Raw genomic sequence first — 20,250 nt, forward strand, 5'->3', positions numbered from 1 at the left:
AAGTTGGATTATTTCTCTTACACAGAAGCCATGACTCATGCTGTCACCGTGTGGGTGGTAACACCCCTTCGTTAGGATTCTGGAACTTTCTTTTGGTGCAGGTGTGTTCTAAATTGGGCCTGTGGTTCAAAACGGACGTGGATCCTTGGTTAATTGGACTCATTGACATGTTTACCTGGAAGAAATTTAGGCCTGATGAATCGAACACTGATCACACACCTCATCGGTGATTCTGTATTTCATGGAAACAGAGCGGTGGCTGCAGAGCCGCACCTCAGCATCAGGACAGTTAACTGGTCAGGACAGCTGAGTCATTGAAACTATTAATTCCATTTCTATATCCTTATTATGGGATGCTATTATGGATGATATGCCCCCTACTGTCTGTACCAGTAATAATTCACTGTAAAGAATGTCTGTTCTTAACATCCACAATTCACAGAGATAAAGGCGGTTCATACGATCATCACATTTTAATTGGTTAACTGCCCAGATTACCCATATCATATTGACATATCACAGTCTTCTGTACTTGGATGTGCTCTTACTTTACTCACTCACTCCTGTTAAAGGTCTCTCACTACTGTACTCACCTGAATCTCTGAGCCTGGTGGTGGAGGGGTCCTGGGTATCGGCGGTTGGGGGACTGGTAGAGCTGTGACAGAAGAGCTTGGCTGGTCTTTTGGCTGGGATTGTTGGCGAACTTGACTGTGATTGGCTCTGCGGCTCCCGATGGCTTCTGTCCATTCAGGCCTTTTATGGCCTCCTCAGCCTCTATCCTCTTATCAAAGCGAATGAAGCCCACACCTCGGGAGCCACCTGCGGGGCCAGCAGATCACAAGAACACAGAGGCCCCTTTTACTTTAAAGGTTTTGGTGTGAGTGGTCACAGTCTGTCTTTTTCAGTCTGAATAATGTGCTTTTTTGATGGTTTGACGGATTAAAAAAACAGGCTTTTCATTAGCTGCAAAACCATCAGTAGGCAGAGAGGCTCTGTTAAACTCACATCGACCATCATGGTATTCTTTGTGGTCGTTTCTATTATAGGTAAGGGCAGGGCTCTCAACTCCTGGCCCGTGGGACACATGTGGTCCACACCTCAAGGTTAGTTTTTTTGCCCTTCGCTGAGATGGCTGGGCCAACAGTGGAGTTTGAACAACAACTAACATGGCTCAAAGTTAAAGGACAAACTGTGGGCCAGCGTCAGCCCTGAATGTCACTCCTTGTTTATCATTTGTCTAAATTTCAACATTGCATTCAAAGCAAAACAGCTTCAGAGTTCTTTAGTTGCTTTTATGTGTGTTCTATCCTCGTGTCAGTTGTGATTGAAGCTCATCGACAGACTTTACTTTATACTGGTTGTTCCTGGGGACTATCTGCAAAGATAGGAATCATCAGACAGGTTAAGTGTATGTGCATCATGTATGGTAAGAATGCAGTTAAATGTAAGATTTTGTATTTTACGAGGCTTTCCTCAAATGTACAATAATTAAAGGCCACTGCCTTTCCTTTGGTTGCACCAGGTGCAGCAGTAGAGGCCCAGTCAGTGCTGTCTGTGTTGGTGCTATTTATTTTTTCTATGACTTTATCTTGAAGTTTCCACACTTTTCAAACAAAGCCTGGACCAAAAAGTAAAATAAATAATTGGAACAAACATCCCAACCAGTCCTGGGTTTGGGGTAAATGTTGTTTTATTTGCCAGGTGTCTATTTAAAGCTAGAGTCCAGTGTTTGATGCCAGTTTCCGTTATAGTCAGTCATAGCAGTCTCTATTTGAACAATGTTCCCTGAGTCTGTGACATTTGAACCTTTTCTTTGGAAGTATTTCTGAGTGAAACCGGAGAGGAACATTTGGAGATGTTCTTTCTGGGCGGTCCTTTATTGGTGTCTGTGAAAGTGCTGTGTGTGTTACTCTGTATATGTGAGTATGTATTTTCTTTTTTGCACACATTCGCTGTTATCTATTAATGGTTGCTGTGCCTTGTTTTAATGAGGCTGCCTAGATGGCCCAGAGGATGCTTGCTCAGTGACAGCAGCACTCTGCTGAAGAGACTATTTACATAACAGTACGTGTGTGTGTGTGCGCGCACAAACCATGTCTTTGTGACTGAGACGGAATAAAAGAAAGCCAAAGAGAAAGAGCGGAATGTTTGTGTTTGAACCATCCTGTGTGTGCAGGCAGAGTCCTACACATGAAAAGATCTGCTTCTTATTATTCCACATTTTTATATACGAGCCTGGTCGTCTCCAACCTCTTAACACTGTCCTCACCTAAAACCCTGCTTGGAGAAGCATCATGCTAATCCAGAACCCATGTTTGTTGTCTCCGCCTCTTTATAGGTTCATATACAGTACGGTCCAGCCACACTGCAGCATCAAAATGTATTTTACCTGTATTATACTTATCCTTGGTACCAGGTAGCAGCTATTACTGCGGATTGGTAATACCACATCATCGTTCATTACATTTTAAATAAAAGCTCTTTTAGACTCTGTCAGCATCAGAGTGTGAATGACCTGTTGTTTTAAAACATTTCCAGATGATCATTAATGAAAAAGTGCAGGGAGAAGAGTGGATTCTTTTTGAATGAAGTCATTTAGTAAACCTGAACTTCACTGAGGATACCGACACCAATTGACCAATGGACCGGCACCGGTCCCAGGACCGGGGGTTGGGACCCCTGTTTTATGTGGTTCCATGGTGTAGCTTTTAGCACACCTGCCTCTACAGAGAGCAGATAGTACTGGGTTCGATTCCCAGAGGAACCACATACTTGGTCTGTTGCAGCAGATCTGCTTTTAACACAAGGAAGTGTGGGATCAACAAAGTTCAAATTATTATTACTATTATATAAAAAAATGAAAAAATCTTTGTATTTGTTGCAATAGCAATGGAAAAAAATTGCTATGCTAATTTATACGTTATACGTCCTAACAATATTAGCATTTGTACAAGAGGACATTTAAAATCAGGAAGATCCACCATCCATTCACCAGTGGAGAAGCCATAACTACGAATTTATGAACCTCAACAAGAACAGGTCTTTAAAGTTGGCAACAAGACCTTAATTAAAAAAACAAACAAAAAAAAAAACCCTTTGCAGATTTTAGCTTAGTTTGGATTAACATAAGTGATTTTCTACATTATTTCGTACCTGAACCACGACAGCGTTATTATTCCAGTTGGATTTGACTCATTAACTCCTACTAAGTGTAAATGATTTAGTTTTATTTCATTTTTTCACCTTTCTCGCTCCCTGTCCTCTGACAGCCCTTCACAGTTTCCCCTCCCTGACGTGTCAACGGTACCTGTACATTTTAATTAGCTTGTCAGCAGCAGAAAAAATGCCAAACCTAATGGGAAATATGTGGTACAAATAAAACAACAACCGTTCCTGTTCCTCCCATTTCCTTCATTTATTAGTGCGCCTGTTGTCAACGTGTATGTGATGGAGGACTGTGGTCTGCTGCAGCCACAGAGAACTGAGTGTCACTGCTGACACAGAGATTTGTACCTCGTACACTATATATATATATATTTATTTATTTATTTTTTGAGTTTGCAAAAAAAGCAACAAAAAAAACATAATACTTTGTAACATAATACTTGTGATGTTTTTCTTCCACAATATGGCACTTGGCACTTGTGAGAGAATTGCTCAAGGGCACCTCAGCAGTAGTTAAGGACACTCATTTACTTCCTCCTTGAGACAAGAAAGGAAAAGAGAGGATGTATTTGTCTTTAATCCTCACACTTGTTTGGCCTTGAGCTGCTGTTAAGCTGGTTCTAGCTGAAGGGACTCCAGACAAACGCTTGGCATACAGATGAAGGCATGGCACGAACAACAACACACACACACGCACGCACGGACACGCACGAATGCACACTAAATGTGAGGAATTACAGGGATGATATTTAAAATGTAGGGTAAAACGTGGAGGAAGAAAGCAGCAGAAATGTCCTTTTTAGCTGTCCATGACTGAGTGTGATGTGTACGTCTGCTGGAGTTGATGTCCACAATCTCCCTTTGTCTTTGAGTTTGGACATCGACTCTGTAAGGAGGTGAAATGGTTAAGGTGGAAACTGAGGTCATTATTAATAATTGTTCTAATGTAATATTGACTTCATTTCCTTTCCCTTTGAGTCATCCTCATATACAGAGTGTGTGTGTCTACAGTGGACTGACGAAGGAGCACGCTGCTGCAGCCTAGAGCGGTGATGTCAAGATTTCACATTCAGGGCGACAGTAAGGCCCGACAGAGAGCACTAACAGGTTCAGGAGAGAAACAAAGTGGATGTTCAGTGGAGCAGATGTAGCAGAGTGAAGTCGGCCACAGCCACAGTTCAACACTGTGCTTTTAAATTCTAATGCTGCACTAGAGTCTCACTGAAGGGGGAAGATGAGATCAATGGAACCTCGCAAGAAATATGGTTGTGTTTGAAATGGGGCCGATATTAAGACCTACTGAGGTTGTGACCCAGCATGCTGTAACCCTGACCCCAAAAAAATCCGTTTAGATAATGTTTGACTCTTGTGCATTGTTTGGAGTTTTCCATTCAAAATAATCGCTCCAATAATGGTTGTTAAGCATTGACTCCACTAGGGGGAGTTTGGAGTTAATTTCCACGCCTCGATAGTTTTGATGAGATGGTGGTGGTCAGTGCGGGCGTGGTATTCACCACGACATGCGGTTACACAATCTTTGCTCTTCTTAGTCTTCTCACTGTTTATCCTATGATTGCACTTGAACTATCCTACTCAACACTGCCCCAACAGTTTGCACTGGTACTGCACCGTTCCAAGAGGAAGATGACAAATCCCAGGCATCTAGAAGAGCTTGTGTTCCTGGAAAATGACTAAATTGGTAATAATGGTAATATATGACACACTGGCTGCAGTTTTTAAACACATCATTTTTCCTTTAAAGAAATAAAGCTTAGGTGAAAAAACAATTTTAATTTAAACTCCACATTTCAGTGTATTATCATGTCTTCTGCGGCCCACCTTTCATGTCATATTAGCCTAATAAACCTTCAGCAGGGTTTATTTTTCTCCTGTTATTAACATTATAACAAAAGCAAAACTTGCAATCTATGAAGCAAGCTGCTGGTTTAGGGAGTCCAACCTAATGACTGTGCTTTCAGCTGGCCCCTGAAGCCTGCGCTTATCTACCGCCAGCCAGCCATACAGGCAACATTAGAGCACAATGTACTTCCTAAGGTACAGCAATCTGTCTTTTTCACTCTCCTTCTTTTCTTCTCACTTTCCTTTTCTCGTTCTCTCTCACCTCCACAGTAATCAACGGAGGCTTATGTAACTCTCTCTCCACCTGTGCTTATCTCCCTCTGACACACTGACAGGCACATTGGCAGTCTCGCTAATAACACGCTGCCTGAATCTGGGGAGGGGGGGAGACAGAGACAGGGGAGAGGTTGGGGGATGAAAAGCGAATGCTGAAGGCGGGGTAGGCCAAGGCAGGAATGAAAAGACGCGAGAGAGGGAGGGTTGATGAGGAGCAAGGCAAAAAAGAGAGACAAAAAGAGAGGAGGTGACGGGGTTAATGTTAGCAGATGACAGCAACAGGACGAAGATGAAAGGAAACAGAATTGTTCTTGCTCACTCCTGCCCAAACAAAGCTGCTTTTCTCTTAAAAAAAAAAAAACAAAAAACAAAAAAAACTATCATTTTCCCAAACATTGAATGACTGACATCCTTTTAAGCAAGTCTTATGTAGTAAAAGCGAAGGTGGGTGCCACCGTCTTCCACCGTTTTCTAAATTTAACTTCTAGAATGTGCCAAATATGTAAATCTAAAATTTCTTTTGAGATGCAATTAGAGGCAAAAAGAGGGGGGGGGGAGAGAATAATGTCCTTGTTTTAGGAAACATGGACGTGTTTGGGTACAGATGGTGTTTTAAAAGGCAGCGAGATAAGAGGCGCAGAGTCTGCTGACGAGCGTAGGTGCTCCGTGTTTTAGCCTCTGTCAAAGCACTGTTTAAACCATCTGTTTGCTGTGTGTGCGCACGCTCAACACTCACACATATCTGTGTGTGTCTTCATTTGCGTCGGATGACGCAGTGGGCGGTGCTGTGTGCACTTTAAATTTAGAAGTTAAGACGAACCCGGAGACGGATGATAGCTGGAGTCAAAGCTTCAGTCGCTCCGCCAAGAGACGCCGCTGTGCCGTGCTACTTGTATTACCTTGACCGTTCTGTTCTGTGCTACTGAACAGCCGGAGAACAGGGAGTCAGTGTGGTGTCAGTCTGAATGGGAACATCCATTATTCAAGTCAAGAGAGGAAAGAATACACCAACTGTACAGCAGGAAGGGTGAATCCTTTGAGAGAAGTATTGTGTTGTTAAAATTCAGCAGCGCTTTTCACTGTTCAGGTGAACCTGGATTGTCTTCATGCTAAAACAAACAAACCCAACCAAACCCAACCGTGCAGGTTTGAGAGGAGACTTTACTGGAGATGCCAGTGTGAGTGGATATCTTGCTGACCTTGCTGTGGAATTGTTTATTTATTTTTTTAAATGAAGCATCGCCAAAAAAGCCACAGAGGTAAATGGGGAAGCAGCAGTTTTAATGCTTTAACAGCAACACTGATGATAAACTCCTCAGATATCAGGGTTGACTTCCCTCTACGAGAGGCAGAATAAACGTGAGACAAGTGACAGAATGATGGACAAGAACAACACCTAAACTGACACTAAACACTGGGGTGACAAGTCGACTAGACAGAAGGACTACATATTTTCAAGAAGCCTTTTTTATAATTAATGTTGCGCAGACGTTATATAAAAAAAGGTTTCTCTTTTTCCTAGACAGAATTACTGCACTTTCACCCAATGTGGGAAGATCAAAGCTGTGGGTTTTAAAGAATAGTATAGTCTTTTCTTTTTTTCTTTCTAAATGATGTTGACGCACAATGTCAGCACTTTACTGCAGAGATCTGACAATAGATCTGTCTATTGCACACAGTCCATCTTAGTAATTGAAAACTTTCTGAGATGCACAAATGTCATGCTGTAAAAGAGTCAGGTATAAAATGGTGTCGCAGCCAATTATCTCTTTTCAAATCTAGCAGTAGAGGTAGGTCTGTGTGGGACCCTAAACAACACTGAGCTACGATGTCAGTAATGTGGATCATGTCATTGCCAGACTGTAATATGTTAAAAATAAACATGTGGTGTTACGCTAAAGGAGCTAAGTTTGTCTGATAAAACTACGACTTTCTATAGAAAACACACCTCACGTCGTAAGGGAAGTAACACTTGCAGGGTTTTGTAAGTGGTGACATCAATGTTGTATGTTCACAACATAATCAAAATTTTATAGGCCCTAGCAGAGTAGCTAACTGCACAGAGTCCCAGTAAAACTGTGCACAACAAATCTGAGTCGGCTTTAAAGACACCCAGAAGGATCCAGGATTTTTTTTATTACATCTATACTTGCTGAAATGTTTGAAATGATGGACTGTTTAACTGAAATCACACAACGAGGCTCAGAGATGCTATGCTAGCAGACTATGCTAGCAGAGGGCCAACTACTATGTCTTCCGCTGATGAGATGTAGTTGGTCCTCTGCTAGCATAGTTTAAAAATGTGTGATTTTTTTTTTGGTTAGCAAGTCATTAGCCATTTGATACATAAATATACATAGATATATATTATGAAACATTTGAGTCATTGATATTAACTTAAAAAGTCTTCACTTCTAGTTTTTGCCCACAAACTGAAGATATGTTGTCACTGTAAGAAGTTAGCACATGATTAAGGCACATTTGTTTTAAAAAAACTAAAATTACTTTTAATTAGGTTCTCAACCATCAAAAATATTTTTGAATCTGCTAACAGCTAATTAATGTTAAAATGCTAGGAAGCTGCTGAAACACTGGAGTGAGCAAATGCTTTAGGGGTGAGGTTGGACTTTGGTGGCTGTCAACACACATTTGGTTACACATACAGTACACACTGAAAATGTGTTCTGTAGTGAGCGGTTGGTTATGAATACACGTACGAGCTACAGTACTAATAAATCTATGATGTCTACAAAGAGGGTGGAAAAGCAATTACAAATAAAACCCTGAGACACCCTTAAGACGAATCCAAGTTACTGGATGAAATGTATTTTTAGTCATTGATCAGGTAAGCGCTGACGGACAAATATTGATCCGCAGCTGCCTCTCATACCTGTCTTTAGTTGGGGCATGTCAGCGCTGCTTTTCCTTTAAGGGTTTAAAGACCGTGAAGGCAGCTGTGGAAATACAGCCTGTACTCTGGCATTGATGACAAAGAATGTTTACCTTCCCTTTTTGAATGAATCAATAGAGGGTAAAAGGACACAGGAAGCAGTACTGTAAGGCAGATGGAGGGATGGGTTTCCAAGTACATTTGTCTTTGTGTTGTGAGTCGCAGACAAACGGGCACTCTTCCAGCTGCCCATGTCTGTAAATGATGCCAACAGTGATCCTTCTCAAGTAAACGGTGTCCTCACGAACATCAGAGTGACTGCAGGGGGCGTCGTGCTGATGAGAAGGTCGTTTGGAGAATAGACTCATGTTCCCAGTTTAGCTGAACGATAGCCGGGGTCTCAGCAGCCATCTGCCTCATGGTCACTGAAGACCATCACCACTTAGCTCACTTCAGTCTGTGCCTCTGCCTCAAAGCTGCTGCCTGTTAGTTTTCTGCAGACAATATCGGTACGACGGTGTTAAAAATCCATCCCTGGCTCAGCGGGAGGAGTGAATCACTGAGTGAATTAGATTTCAGCCAGGAATTGGGTCACTGACTCAGTAAATGTGGGGATACTGAGTCACTGTGGCACTGCACCGCCAGATAATAATATCTTAGAAAGAACTCGTGTCCCCTAAGTCAGCAAAGACTTTGAAAGTGAAATCAGTAAAATAAACGGCTCAAAGTGCTTCAGCTGTAACAAATAATTCATTTGTTCTCCCGGGATTCGATTCTGTGAAGGAATCAGTGCAACGCCGTTGCCGAGTCCCTGCGCAGTACATTATTTATTGTAGCAGTAACTGTTTTGACACAGCCCGCAAAACAGTCTATCCCTCATTCCTCCCTCCTGTCTCACTCCTACCATTCTGTACTTACATGCTGGCAGTCATCTGGGAGTTTTAATTTGCAGCTCATTTCTTCTCTCAATAGCAGCCGTTGCATGTGCACGTCTGTCTGTGTGTGTACAGTATGTGTGTGTGTGTGTGTTGGCAAGTGCATGACGGGGCACACACATGTAATCTGCCGTGCACAGTAACACAGATGAGAAGGAGAGGAGCCAATGATGGCAGCGTGCTCCTCTAAGAGCCCTTCTACAGTCCCTGTGTTTTTAATCAGCACTTACTCTGAAGTCTAATTAATCATTAACTTTTCTCCTGATGATCCTTCTCACCCCGGGGACATCGCACAGAACATCCCACTCTGCCACTGTCTTTGTTCCAGAGTGTGAGCATTAAATATACGTCTAAGACCAGAGCACAGCAGCTAGCATGGCTGAGTTCACCACATGCTAACACCAACTGAGTCTGTGAATGCTGACCGACAAACGCTTTTACACTGGAGACTGCACGAACTGTCGGGCTGCCAGTGCTGGGAGTAAATATATGGTACGAGGTGTGAAAAAGTGACTGTGTGACTACTGTGTGAAGCTAGCATAGTGAAGAATATGCATCAATACAACATGCATAAATTATCATCAAAGTCAGAGAGGAGAGAAGAATATCTATAGGTATCAGTGCCAGCAGATACTTCCGGTTGCACTACAATTCATCTCTTATTTTTTACTTTTTAATTTTTTCATTTTTATGATAAAAACAACCAAACATTAAAGTTGTTGTCCTCCACTTAGTGCTACAGTCTGTAGAGATACTGTATATACAGCTGCTGGTGTCACGTGACCTGAAAAGCTAAATATATACAAACTGTAAAACTGCCCTGTTCATAATAATTGCCCCTGACTCTCAGCAGTGATAGAAATTCAGAGTAGAATCGAGCAGCTGTGCCTGTTTCATCTGCTGCCCAGACTGAATTTCTTTTTTGTAAATCCCTCCTCTGCTCTTTCTCTTTCCCCACAAATTCTTTAAGCGAAGCAGTGGTGGAAATCTACTGATGAGAAACGACAGACTCTGTCAAAAGCCTGAGCAGTGGGTCTCCAACACGCCACACTCACTTTTTACATCCTTTGTTTGCTGCAGTAATTACTTTCTTTTAACCACAGTTAAAAAAGGAGACGAATTGTGCGTGTGCGTGTGTGTGTGTGTGCGTGTGTGTGCGCAGGCTGGACTCGGAGCTGATTTGTTACGTAAAATCAGTTGGAACCAATATTTGTTGTTACACAACATATTTACCCCTGTCAGCATTATGTGACGTTGAAGGGAATTGAAAAACTATTGAGAACATGCTAACATGTATATTTTTATCTGTACAGACCACTGTATGAGTTGCTGCCACCTAGTGACTGGAGGCGTGTGGTACACTTATGTCCAGGGTGTTAAATTCCGTTGGAAGCCCCTCATACCCCCCCTGGTACCTCACCCCTCCCCGCCCCACTACTTGAGAAGTGCAAATGTGGTATTTACACCACACCAAGTCAGTCTTGGTTCAGAATTATCTAACCAATATTGTGTGTTCAATCGAAAGTGGAAGACGGTGTTTTTAGTTGAGGAGCTGTGTTGATGTAGAAGCTCTGCTCACTTTCTGGTCTGCTGCATGTGTCAACTTTCAGAAGATTAATTTCAAAAGCTTGAGACGTTATTTAAGAAAATATAATACCTACTTCTGGGAAACTCTAGCTGTACCTACACATACATGTAAAAAGATCATGTATAAAGACACGAGCGGTGAGTTTAGTTGGACCCAAATGTCCTACATTTCTTCCACCTCTTCTGTTTTTCCCTCTCGTCCAACCACTTGAAAATTTGCTCCGTGTCGTTTCTTCCCCCGTAGCGTCTCCTTTTTCTGCTCAGTGTGTTGAGACAGACTCGCAGTGATTTATTCTGCTTAGGTAAATTAGTGCGGCTTACAGCATGCTGTTCCCTTTCTGCTTCATCAGTACGCACCGCACACAACCTTGAGCAGGTTGCAGCTGGTAGACCCGCCCCTGAAAACCATCTTTAGCTTGGAGACACGCTGACGTGATTCATCTCCGTGTTTTGACTGTGATGAATGTGTTAAATAGCTCGTAGATTACACGGTCTGTGACTAACACGTGATCATTCTGTCGACTTCCTGCGTGACCAAGGTTAAAGGAACACTGCCTCTTGAGTTCACTTATCTGAAAGCAACACTGATGGTAGGATACTGCCACAGTTAAGAATTAAATTGACAGTAAAATAAAAACGTCAAACTGGTACTTAAAAATACTTTTAGTGACCTAAAGACAAGTAGGAGTTTAAAACACAAAGTGGTATTTTTGCCAAGTTTGTTGTTTTACTTTTACAAAATCCTGCATCGACTGCAGTATTACTACGTGTGGTTTAATGGTTTCATCAGTATTTTAATGCTTTAATTTGTCACACAAACGTTCACTTCTTTTCTGCAAAAATACACAAGGAAGATGAAGTCATCACATTTTTGGCAAAAACACTTGCACCTAGAGAACGAGACCTACTTTAGACGTTATACATTTGCTATATTTGCACAAAGAACCCTCTACTGTTAGTGTGAGTGAGTCTCTCTCTCTCTCTCTCGCCCTCATCTTTGTGTACGTGTCTCTGTTCTAATTGAACCTGAACCTTTTTTAAGGCTCTATTTAAAGTGAGGATGATGATGGGATTAAAGCTAATCTGGTGGTTAGGATTAACCATTAGTGTCCTGTTGTTGTTTAGCTGTCCTAATAAATAGACATTAGGACCCAAGTACATTTGCGTGTACAGTATGTGATGGCGGCGTGTAAACGTTAGTGTTTAAAAAGAGAGGAGGTGCTGCCCCATGGATACCTGTGACCTGGTCCACCAGGATGCGGGAGGTGATGATTCGTCCGTACTGGGAGAAGAGCTGCTCCAGCTCCTTCTGGGTCATCGTCTTGGGCAGGCCGCTCACGTACAGGTTGGCGTCACGAATGGAGGCTGAGCTGGGTCGTGCGTACGACACCTGGGGAAAATCAAATTTCTGTTTTAAGTCCGTTGCTCAATGGCACATCAGGATATGTTTTGTCCAACCACCGTTGACAAAGTTGAATTTTCTTATCACTGGAGTAACTTGAATCTGAAGTATCACTGGAGTACTTTAAGTCTGAGGTATCACTGGAGTACTTTAAGTCTGAGGTATCACTGGAGTACTTTAAGTCCAACTAAAGTATTGCTGAAATTGGATGTACTCTTTTTAAAACTCTAACAAATTTGATTAAATGTTTATGCCCTGTCAGAGGCAAATACTGTAGTTTGGTTTATTGTTTTGATTGATTGATTTGATTGATTGATTGATTGATTGATTGAATTATGTCATGTTTACATTGTGATTTACATAATAAGTATATTGACCTTAACTGAGATTTTACTGATAATAAGCACTTTATTTGGTTAACGTTCCAAAACAGAATGTTCACACTGTTAGTCCATACAGCTGTACTTTTTTAGGTGTTTGTTGATCAGCAGTAATATTCAAACATGGTTAAAGTAAGATGTGAGGGCGAAGTGTGTCGTTGTTCGGATGGTGGTGTGGGGGGCGACCTGGTGCAAAAGAAGGAAAGTTTGTCTGTCGTGAGTCATCGCCCAGGAGGGGAGAAAACCCTTCATCCTAAACACAGACATAACAGATGTTCAACATTAGCAGAATGTTGTGTCCTTGTCCTCACCTTCTTCATTACAAGTGCTCTTTCAATCGTGACACACAGTAAAGCTAAGAAATACTGGAACGTGCTGTCGCTTTGTAAACCACTGTTAGCAATTAGTGTGCTAATAAATGCCCAGGCGGTGTCTGTAGGTGTGCATTTACAGTGGCCTGGTGGAGGACACATGGCTCCACATATAAAGGATATGGGCTCCAGGCTAAATGGCTACACGTTATGTGGGTAAATTATAGCACTTTATGTCCATCACATGTCCCCTGTTGGAACCTTTGATCACTGTGTGTGACTTGGTGCTGTAGAATTTATAGTTCATTTTATTTTGAAAAAAAAAATCACTGTGAACATGTTGTTGTTTTAATGCTAAAGCTAATCTAAGAGAAAGAACTAGAAGTTACTTTTTACTTTTACTGTAAACTGCAGTTTTGACCAGCTAAGATTTTTTTTTATCCAGACTTGATCCAGCTTTGGCCCAAGTTTTGTAATTCTTATTAATGCTGCTGCTGAGTGGAGCTGACTGTAGCTTTCCTTGCGTCACATCTGACTTGCCAAGTTATCAAACAGGCCTAAATCCTGGCAAATATTCTTACAAATACAGCCGTGTCCTCGAGCAACAGCAGGGAAATTCTGCTGAACACTGTAGAATAATAAAGAATGGGACACAGCTCACATCTTCATCTTCATCTTCAGCCCCTCTGCCTGAATCTCTAGCTTGTCTTCCTCTCCTCATCTCTCTCCAGTTTCCTTCCTGTAACAAATCCTGGTCTCCTTTTTCTTTCCATCCCTTTTCCTCTCCTGCCTTTCTAAATGTTTTCTTATCTCTATTTCAGATTCCGTTTCCTCTTTTCCCACCTCCATGCAGCTCCTGCCTCATTTTCCCACCTTGTCAGACAACTCCAGATGTCTAATCCATCAACACACCCTCCAGTTCTACCCTCCACTGTAGCACATGTGTGAAACCGAAGAGGGTCTTGACGTGTGAGTGTGAGTGCAAAGAAAAAAAAAACTGCCAAGGTGTATATTAAAGTGTTTACATGTACAACGTACAGACGTGTACGAGGTTACAGCCGTGTGTTTGACTGTGAGTGTTGCTCAACCTCCGGCTTGCTGTTCTGCTCACACCACAGTAGAAAAGCAGCGTCACATCCAGGGATGACTAATGTGAGGTGTCATGGAGGAGGAAAACACAGCAGCGGAAATCAACACACACACACACACACACACACACATCACCTTACAACATGTGATATCTCTCTCTCTCTCTCTCTCTTTGGCCCCCTCTCTCTATTTTCCTCACTTGTGAAGCAGCAAAGAAAGGAAAGGAAGTGACATGAAGAATGACAAACCCAATTTTAGAATAACTGTGAAGCCTTTTCAATTTAGCTCGTTACCTGACGGGAATTTCAAGACACCAGGATCTTTTCTCTCATTAGAAAAGACAGTTTCTTTCATCTCAGCAACTTGTACTTGAAGGCAACGTCTACTGTTTTTTAGAGTGAGACTGAATTTGCTTTTGTCCAAGTTTGAGAAAAGTACCTCTCCACGACCATACACATGCATATATGTGTAAATATTTACATGTATGTGTATCTATGTAAATATATATATATATTATTTTCTCTACAATATAGTTGTGAATTTATTATAGCACAAGGCTAGTCTCCATTTCGAAGCTTATCCTAAATCTCGCGGTCACAGGATGACATTTACATGCGTCCTGTTTCCAAAAGACTCAGTGAGTAATTAAACATCCATGACTTATCACTGCCAACATCCAGAGAGAGTACTGTTGGGGCGACTTCAAAGTTCGGCTTATTAACAGTTTTAATTATGCAACGAAAAAAAAAAGAAAAGAAAAATGCAGACAAGAAGCTGTTTAAAGTTTAATGGAGCTCATGCTCCTCTAATGTCCACACTTTAACACTGAGTACTCGACCAAACCCCCACAGTACTGCCGTACACAGACAAAAATGCCTGACACTTTTGGTCTAAAAACCACATCGAAATTCTAAATCTGGAATTTAGAGGTTATGTTTTTAAAATCAATGTCAATTAAAATAGAGAGACAGAAAATCCCTCGGAGTGTGTTACTGTTCATAGTTTCTATGTTGTTGCCCAGAAATGTAAAAACTGTACATGCACTAATTTTGACCAATCAGCGTAACCGAACGTGGTAACAGAACACTCCTCTGTTTCTGTCATTGAATTAAAGCCGTTTATTCCACGATAGGATCGTGAGCTAAGTTAAGGCCCAACTAGACTGAAGAACACCGTCAGGGGAAACCAACCACACACACCCCATTCACAGATCCAGCTCTATCCTCTCGCTGACGTGGGATTAGATCAGATTACATCAAATATACAGTAAGTGAGAATCCCAGGATTAGCACTCAGCAGCATATTAGAGCCCGTCTTAGAAGCAGGGCTGTATTAGCAGAAGGAAAAGGAAGTCCTGAAAATATACTTGATGTGTTTCTGTCACAACTGCTGCCTAAGGCTGAATGTTTAGTCTTCGAGACACACATGGAGTCATGGCAGTGACCTGACCAACAAACCTTTAAGATTAAACTAGCTATTTATCAAACCTCTTACATTTAAACGGCGGCACTATAGCTGTATAAGTAAACAGTGTTTGCTTTCTGTACCGTCCACGTCTTTGATTTCAGAGCTTGGCCTTTGGTACAGATAAATCCCTATTTTGTGTCACATACTCTATAATTGCTATGGCTTCAGAATTGTTTTGGTCTTGTTTGGGTGTAATTTACCTTAATCGTTTTGGTCTGAAGTCTGAGTCCATTTAATGTGTTGATGGCTTTCTCTGCATCCTTTGGGTCGATGTAGTTGACAAAGCCGTAGCCAAGACTCTGTCCTGAGGTATGAGAGAGAGACACAGAGAGAGACAGAGAGAGAAGGTCAGTTCAGTTCACTCACAGACAAGGAAACATTTTTGGTTTTAAATTAAATAAATAAATAAAATTATATATATATATATACATACACATAAAGAGTAGATATTCAAGACCAGGGGTCTCAAACGTGTGGTTCATAGGCCAATATCAGCCCATTTGCCCCCATGTCTGGCCAGCAGCTCGATGTCAATAATGATTTAATTTTGTTGATTTAACTGTTTTGTTCATTTATTAATTGTTCTGATTTGCACTCTTGTTATACAGTATAGTATTAAACGACTCTTTCTAAATTATCAGTGTTTTTTGTTGTGCTGGATATCAATACCTGATGTGGCCCCCTAGTGGTATGACATTGTCAACAGTGGCCCTCAGCTCCTTTGTGCCTGAGACCACTGCTCTAGAATAAGTGCATCAGCCTCCAGAGCCCGGTCAAATATCTTATTATCTTATCTGCTCAGTCTTTAACACAAACCCCATATTTAATATCATCCCTTGAGCTGAGCTAAAAATAAAAAAGTAACACTGCGTCCATTTTTTCTAACTGTTGAACGGGCCTGACATCTCCCAGTGCCTTCCTGACAGATCAAGCCTTTTTCACAGACGCAGACTTTACGCGGCTGCCTCCAGTCATCAAGGCCTTCACTCTTCTATGTTTCTGGCCTCACACACAAATAAGTCAGTGTTAGATGTGCTACGGCAGGCGCCCGTTTACACAAATAGGAGCAGACAGCATTTAGTCAACAACAAAATGAACCACAAGATGTTTAAGCATGACTGCTCCACAAAATAAATGAGTTTGAGAGAGGACACAGCGTCTCTGCAGTTAGCCGTGGAACAGCCAGTGGAGGAGTGAGAAGTCCTGACATTAAACAGCAGATGACTTCTCTCCTTTTCTTTCCACTTCTCCACCGGATTAACCGTGGATTATCAGTGGTTCCTCATTGTTAATTAAAAACCTGCCATCCTGGAGAGACACGGCCTATTTATAACTCCCCTTTCTTCCCGCTGCCTCTGCCTCGGCTCTGTGACTCTGAGCTGACATCAGGTGGTAAAAGTTTTGCTGCTGAAGTAACAGCTCACACATGATTTCTGCAGCTTCTTCCTTTTTAATTACATGATGTTCACACAAAAGAGGCAGCGGATAATTGGCTGACAGAGAGCACATGGGCCGAGGTGGTTACTGAAAAGTGTTTAAATAGAACCAGCTTGACATGTGTGCTCGAAAAAAAAATCACAAAACATTTTTTTTTATTTCTCTGTAAAACTGTAACTTTAACTGATCCTGTGTAAATCAAAAATTCAACCTAGGTCAGGTCCCGTGAGCTAAACAAAATGCCTTGGCGGGCCACATTTGGTCCCCGGGCCTTGAGTTTGACATATGACCTACGCAATACAAAAAAAGGTATCTTTTGGTAAAAGGAAATGAGGCAGCCATTTCTTTAGAAAAATTCACACAAAACATCTATTCTCTGGAACAATCAGTACATTCCACTATTAAAAATACATCTTTTTGTGTCTGTTTTGGTTCAGTTCTTCCCGTAGTCTCACTGGTTTCCTTGAACAACAAATGTGTTTGTGACGGCCCACGCAGGAGCCTAAGAAAACAGACGGCAGTACCGATAGTCCGACCTACGATTTACTGGAGAAGCTTTAGTCGTTGGAGCTTCAACTGTTTTTTCTCTCTGTTGTTTGAGAGTCGACAGTCAACTCTGTGCTGAGCTTTTGAGGTGGTGTTTTTCCTCGTTCATCCCTGCTGGCGTTGAACAAGCTTTTGACGGATGTTACTTTGACAATTAAACTAAGAAGCTGTCAGAGTGTTACTCGTGTGACCTTTGATGTCATCCTCGGAGACAACTTTGACTTTTTCGACCTTATTTTTACGAATTGCACTCAAAATTACACTCCGTTGCTCTGTATCTGTAACATGGGCAATGCCAATGGAGTTGAATCTAATCTAATCTAATCTAATCTAATCTAATCTAATCTAACCTTTTCTAATTCAAATGGTTCATTTTATGTTTTTATTTCATTTTTAGAAACCCTTAGAAACTGAGAAAATTTGTTTTTGTCTTTGCTTTTTTTTTGACTAGCAACTAACTCGCAGAAACTATGTCTTGAAGAGTAAATAGTAGAAAACAGAGAAAACAGAGTTGTTTCTATAGGAGCGATAAGAAAAAGATTGCACCATTTTCCCCGACCCTCGGGGGGGCTGCTGCTTCCACCCTCCCATTATTTCCCTCACCTCTCATCTCTATCGCCAACAAGAAATGTAAGGCTCCACGAGAGCTGCTACCAGAAGGTTAGCTGAAAGTGAAGTGTGCTATTGAAGAGCACTTGTGCAGGGCAATCAAATGGGCTGCTTAGTGTTTAATGGCTCTGAGACACTTGACACCTTGGAGTGACCCAGGCAGCTGTACGGGGCCAAGCTGGGAGACACAGATGCTGCCTCAGTGGAGGAGCTTTACATCAGTGTGCACCTATATAGATGTCGGTGGGCAAGTGTGTCCGTGCACACATGAGTCAGCACACCACAGTATGTGTCTCTTTGTGCAGCCTTTCTTCAAAAGGCTGTTTTTGTCTGTCTGGTTGTGGCACCCCTGGGTACTTTAAGTTGGTTTTGGTGTACTGGCATTTCTTCCTGACCCCATTTCCATATTCACTTCCCCCTCTGGGGATGCCGAGGGAAGACGAGGGGTGGGCGCTGGCGTTAGGCCTCAGGTGAAGACGCAGATGAGGGGAGACATCTGCCTGCAGCTGCAGAAAATCTCAGAGAGGGAATTCCACCCACCATTCCCAGCCTGCCTCAGTGCAGCCTACTGCACGCAGCCACTGGCAGACTGCTGTGCCACTAGGAATTTGCACGGATGGGTGGGAGACGCGACGCCAACGCACCTCATTGGCAGATGTGTACACACAAAAGTAAACATGTAATCATTGAATCACAGAGGTACAAACAAACGAACGGGAGCCACAAAGAAGGTCTTTTCACTAATACAATGAGAAGGAGAGGACCGTAGGCTCTGTTTAAGGTGCCGTTGTTCCTGGCTGAGGAAAGATGTTGTTCTGTTACCACTTAATGAGTGTCAGTTCCATGTTATGTACTGTATACTAACCACACTGAGCCTTTAGTGAAAGGAATCGAGAGCCGATCGTGTTCAGATTGTTAATGAAACTGTGAGTAAATGACATTCTACAGACACATTTGATTGATGCATTTGTTTGATGACATCACATGCATGCTCCATGATTGGCTTCAGTTTAGGAACAGTCTACACCAAAACAGACTCTAGGGCTTTTTTGCAAATACAGGCAGAGATTTGACACTAGAATCATTGAACTGCTAGTCACAGACCATACAGCTAATCTACCTTGAACTGCTGACATCACTCTAAAACATCTAGTCACAGACCATACAGCTAATCTACAGCTATGTGCTGTCTGCCATTCACTGCATGCAGTAGTGATGGTGCTGAATGATAAGTTGAATATTGGTGCTCCAGTCATTTCATTCATTTGGTAACTGATCCAAAACCTTCTCGTGTCAGGCTGAGATCTTAACACTGCACCACTGCTTTCCATTGATTAGATACTAATATCCATTGGTATTGATCACAGACCTGGAGTCAGTACATTGTCATCAACTGCCATTCCCAGTGTGGAGACCAGAGTCAGGGTAACAGCTGCCCTGGTTATCTCTACACTCTACACTGCAGTCTGCATCAGGCTCAGATGATGACAGAGAACCGCGCTGCGCGTCCTCACTGCATCACAGTATTGAATTTCAGTTACATTTTAAAGTAAGCTTATTGGCTATATTGATATGACAACCTGCAGCCGTTTGTTAGATGAACAAATGCCTCAGAGAGGGGGTTGGCCCGGGGCTTTCATCAGCAACACGAGACCTTTTCGCTGATAGAAAAAGTACTTACAGTAAGAAAGTGCAGCGTGTAGGCCATTCAAATGTTCCATAAAGCCACAGCCACTAATGGTGTTATAGCTAACAGAATAATCAGGTTTGTGCAGATCAATTAGTTTAATGGATAAATGATGTTATATGTTTCATTCGTCAATCAAAAACCACCAACTCAAACGATGCGTTTCGTTTCATAATGGTCTTTTAATGAGGTCGGAGAGTGGCGTGCCTCCGATTCCTCAGTCTCACAGTCACGGCGTCCGAGCGGCAGATTCTACCACTGTTGTCAGCACTGAGGAACGTTTGTTTGACAGCACCGTAGATGTCATGTTTACGGGAGTGCTGTAATAACACAGACACATGGTACGTACAGTACAGAAACGTTTGTACCTGCTGCTGACCTGTGCACTTATTTAGTTCAACATGAACTCATTATAACCTTGACACAGGCAAATTTACCACTGGGCCGCTTATCTTTTTATGGAATTTTTTTTATTTTAGTTTATTTATTTCAGTTGCTCCAAGATGGAGCAGTAGCAGACAAATCTAATTTTACTTAAATTTATATTTCTTTAAATGGCAATTGACTGAATTGTTTGTAGAAGGACATTGTCAGGGTTTCTTCTGGAAA

The 20,250-nt window shown here is 42.0% G+C and overlaps 1 protein-coding gene across 11 annotated transcripts in view; it reads right to left on the bottom strand.

Moving 5' to 3' along the window:
• Positions 1 to 20,250, bottom strand: part of elavl4 (ELAV like neuron-specific RNA binding protein 4) — a 71,269-nt gene that overhangs the window by 12,087 nt on the left and 38,932 nt on the right. For 9 of the 11 annotated variants that reach the window (XM_017030765.2, XM_017030758.2, XM_017030769.2 and 6 more), the window contains 3 exons: positions 15,563 to 15,666; positions 11,950 to 12,103; positions 594 to 828 (listed from right to left, as the gene is read on the bottom strand). In XM_017030765.2, the coding sequence (XP_016886254.1) occupies positions 594 to 828; positions 11,950 to 12,103; positions 15,563 to 15,666 (493 nt within the window). The remainder of the gene's footprint in view (positions 1 to 593; positions 829 to 11,949; positions 12,104 to 15,562; positions 15,667 to 20,250) is intronic. The other 2 variants (XM_017030772.2, XM_017030762.2) reach the window with 1 other exon arrangement.

This window comes from Cynoglossus semilaevis, chromosome 2 (genome assembly GCF_000523025.1).
Source record: "Cynoglossus semilaevis isolate Cse_v1.0 chromosome 2, Cse_v1.0, whole genome shotgun sequence".
Lineage (NCBI taxonomy): Eukaryota > Metazoa > Chordata > Actinopteri > Pleuronectiformes > Cynoglossidae > Cynoglossus > Cynoglossus semilaevis.